This window comes from Oryzias melastigma, linkage group LG15, assembly GCF_002922805.2.
Source record: "Oryzias melastigma strain HK-1 linkage group LG15, ASM292280v2, whole genome shotgun sequence".
Classification (NCBI taxonomy): domain Eukaryota; kingdom Metazoa; phylum Chordata; class Actinopteri; order Beloniformes; family Adrianichthyidae; genus Oryzias; species Oryzias melastigma.
Genome location: NC_050526.1, coordinates 14467207 through 14471343, shown reverse-complemented (window position 1 = coordinate 14471343; position 4137 = coordinate 14467207). Strand labels below are relative to the sequence as shown.

General features: G+C 49.1%; 1 protein-coding gene across 1 annotated transcript; it reads right to left on the bottom strand.

Moving 5' to 3' along the window:
• foxg1b (forkhead box G1b) lies at positions 1–3812 on the bottom strand. Its single transcript, XM_024296490.2, has one exon. The coding sequence runs from the start codon at positions 3283–3285 to the stop codon at positions 2050–2052; it is 1236 nt and encodes a 411-aa protein (XP_024152258.1). The 5' UTR covers positions 3286–3812; the 3' UTR covers positions 1–2049.
• Between the last annotated feature and the right edge of the window lie 325 nt (positions 3813–4137).

The window sequence follows — 4137 nt, the reverse complement described above, 5'->3', positions numbered from 1 at the left end:
GCAGCTTCCACTTTGACTTTATTTTGAAAAACCTCCAATCCAGAAAACACTGAATCCAAACTGCAGTAAAAGGCCTGAAGCCTTTCATTCCAGTGAGAAAAATAAACTACCCCCACTGGAAGGATTTCCCATCAGAAATGTTTTTTGTTGTATTTAGGTGTTATCTCCGTGGTGTTTTGCCTGTAAAGCTTTAATTTGCAAAGTCTGCAGCAGCAGAGGCCGTCAGCCCATTGGAACTGTGCTGACCTGAGATCAATACCCACCGATCCATACTTCAGCGCTTCAAAGATTCAAGTGGAACATTTCAGTAAATGTATTTTTCACTTTTTTTAATTTTGTCCAGAAAAAAAAAATGTTTCCAACTTTAGTTTCACCTCTTTTAGACCCACAAGTTGTTTGGAAAACTTTGAGTTAATACAAAAGTTGATAAAGAAAATTGTTTTTCAAATGACTATTAATGTGGTTTTACAGCATTATCTATAGGTTAAACTTTAGTTGGTATCCTTAATCAAAAATTATATTTTATTTCCAAATTCCAGACAATTTGGAGTGTCACAACAACTGTTTATGACATCAAATTCATGCTTTTTAAAGTCTATATTATTATTTTTTCTATTTGTTTGTTATTTTTTCTGCTTTGAGCTTTAGGCACAACGAAAAACAAGACTATGGGGTTTTTTTTATTAAAAAAAAGAAATTAAGTTGAATGAAATGTGTTTTATTTTGAAAGTTTTTATTTATTTATTTTAGACAAACTTGGGTTTTCATCACTTCCAGTCTGTTGCGATTTTTTTTAATAAACATGAAGTTTGTCGCATTTCTGTCGCATAAATAATGTAATAATGCCAAAATAAAATGTTGATGTCTGCATATGCAGCAGATTCCACACTCTTCCGGGTTTTTGATTGTCGTGCAGTTTGAGTGATGATCAGAAATCTGCGGCGGCTTCACTTTTGCGTTTGTTGTGGCTGAAAAAAGTGCGCAAAATGCGGTTTTATAAAAATGTTTTAAATCAAAAGCAGAAAGATGCGAGGGGTCGCTTGTTTGAAGGTACTGCATGCACGTGCGCACGTACGAGTGTGTTGCGTGGGGGAGGGGGGCGCCGACCCGACACCTCTCCGGGTTTCCGAAGCGGATGAGCGGGTCAGAACCGCAGTAAAGGTGTCATCTTTGAACCCGACTGTGTGGTAGGTGCGTGTGCGCACATGCGCAGGAGGGTTTTCCCCACATACAGGCCTGACCACGCGCACGCTCACAACTACAAATAAGGTCAGGGAACAGAAAGAGTTCACGGATTTGCATAAATTCACGGGAAGAGTTCTTTTCCAAAAAGAGATGAATATCCGTTAATGATTGGGGCTTGTTTGGATATTGTCATTTTGGAAGGAAACTCTTCACAGGAAAGACTTTGATTGTCACAATAATAATCATTTTTCTTCTCGTTAGGCCTGTTCGGGGTTGAACCTGAGTAAGATATGAATTGTAGGCTTCTTTTTCCTGTAAAAACCCTGATTTATTCTCTTCCTGCTGCTTTTAAGGCGTCATTTAATTATTTCTCTACTCACAAACTTTTTTCCAGAAGTTTTTCCCTCTCAAATAAAATAAAACATTTTTTTTCTGATTGTCTTTTCTCCTTTTGATTGAGTCAAAATTCATAAATAATAATTATTAACCCTGTGATTGTCTTATTAATCGACTTAATACTGAGAGAATACACTGAGCCAAAATTAAATACAATAAATACAAAACATAAATAAACAACTAGAAGAAAGTCCTGAAAATCTTTGTACAAGATATAAATAGCTTGAAATATACTTATAGTGTTACCTTTGGCAAGTCTAGTTTACAGTTGTACAACCCGCGGTAACAAAACATTTCTCCTTTTTTTAGTCCAAAGCGCAGAAAAATAATCCAGATAAACCCGCGTCACTTCCGGGCTGAATATGGCCAAAAAACCTGCAAATATATTTTTGCAGTCGGTAAACTACCCCCCCCCCCTCCCCCCCAAACGTTCTCTCCCTTTTGCGTGACGTCCCTCCTCGTGCGTCCTCAGTTCAGGAAGGCGTTAGGAGTTACCCTCTTTTGGTGGGACAGCACCCCGGGGAAGCCCGCGGACATGCCCGGGGAGAAGGCCGGTATGGAGCTGTTCCTCAGGGAGTCCGACAGCAGGCTCTGCGGGGAGCCGCTGCTCGACAGGCCGCCGAACGCCGGCGCGCCCTGCTGGAGGTGCGGCGGAGGGTGAGGCGGAGGCGGGGGGCCCCCACCGGGGGGCCCGGACGCCGCGGCGGCGTGTTGGCTCCCCGACACGAAGTATCCGGCGGTCTGTCCGGACAGCAGCCCGACGGGGGACGTGTTCATGCCGTACGTGTTCGTTAAACCCAGCGCGCCCGCCGCGGAGCCGCCGAGGATGGAGCGCCCCAGCTCCCCGTTGTTCAGCTGCTCCACGGCGGGCAGCAGCGAGCCGTAGCCAGCCGCCTGGTTGAGGAATCCCGGTGAGGAGCCGTTGTAGTGCGGGTGGTGGTGATGGTGGTGATGGAGGGAGAGAAACGGAGAGATCTGCCAGTACAGCGGGTTGCTCGCCCTCTCGTTAATCCCCAGCCCGAGCGGAGCGAAGCGCAGCCCGCGCTTCATGGCCAGCTTCCCCCGGGAGGTGGCGGAGCGCCGGCGGAGCTTCCCGGTGGTCCCTCCGATGAAAACGTCATCGCTGCTCGGGTCCAGCATCCAGTAGTTGCCCTTCCCGGGGTCGTCGTAGTGCCTGGGCACCTTCACGAAGCACTTATTGAGGCTGAGGTTGTGCCGGATGGAGTTCTGCCAGCCCTGCTTGTGCTCCCGGTAGTACGGGAAGTTCTTCATGATGAACTCGTAGATGCCGTTGAGCGTCAGCCGCTTCTCGGGGCTCTGTCGGATGGCCATCATGATCAGGGCGTTGTAGCTGAAAGGCGGCTTGTCGTACTTCCCGTTTTTGCCGTTGCTGTTCTGCTCCGCTGCTGCCTTGGAGTCGTCTCCTCCTCCGCCGCCGCCTCCCCCTCCGTCCTCCTCCTCTTCCAGCCCCTGTTCCTCCTTACTCACTTTGTCGGGCTCCAGAGCGGCGGCGGAGTCCACCACCTCTGGCGGCTCCAGCAGCGACTTGTCGGAGTCGGATTCCGGGGACGGACAGAGGTTCACGGGGACGACTGTGGCGGCGGCGACCGAGTCCGAGCGTTCGCACTTGGAGGGCAGCAGGAGGCTCTTGATGCTGAAGGAGGAGGACCGGTGGACGGTCGGCGGGTCTTTTACATCCTCCATGCCCGGTGGCCAGAAGAAAAAAAAGAAAAGAAAAGAAAAAGAATCCCGGAGAATAAATAATAATAAGGAAAAAATAGTATTTACAGTCACTCCAAGCGCGTCCGCCTCCGTTATCCGGGCTGGAAACGAAAGACACCGAGAGAAAGGAGGAGCGGGATGAGAGGAGCGTGGATGGAGAGAGAGGGGGGAGGAGGGAGCGATCACGGCTTGAATGTAGAGAAATTAGTAATTAAGGAGGTTCCGAGTAGTGGGCTGCGTCACGGAGAGGAGGAGCTTCTTTGTTGACAAATCCTCTGCGCGCTTCTTCCCTCAGTCTCCGTTTCTCGGAGCTCACGCGCCGTCGACCTTTCCGGTCTCCAGCAACAGAAACCTTTCATCTTTTCTCTCCGCGCGCCCACTAATCTCCCCGCGTTTCGGTATTTACGCGCGTGCACGCTCTCTCCAAATTCCCCCCCATGTGACTGTGTCCTGTCTCACGCACGCACACGCGCACGGAATGAGTAAACCAACCTGAGTTTGTGCGTAAAAGCGCACCACCACCTCAGAGTGTGTGTGTGTAGGGCGCGCGTGCAATGGAGCGCATAGGCCATCAAGGGCACGCGCCTCAGAGTGTATTGTTTGACCACTTGGAACGTTGCACGTGCACGCGCATGACGAGTGCTTGTGTGGAGATGCGCGTGGTGGAGCGCGCTGCCATTGTCTTCTAATAACAATCACTGTGCCGCCAGGGTTTGGGCGCCCACACGCACTGTGCGCGTGTACATGTGGAGTAAAAGCTTCAACTTGAGGCTGTAACAAGAGCGCCTCCTATAGGTGTAGTTAGCATGACACCAAACATAAACTTATTTTACC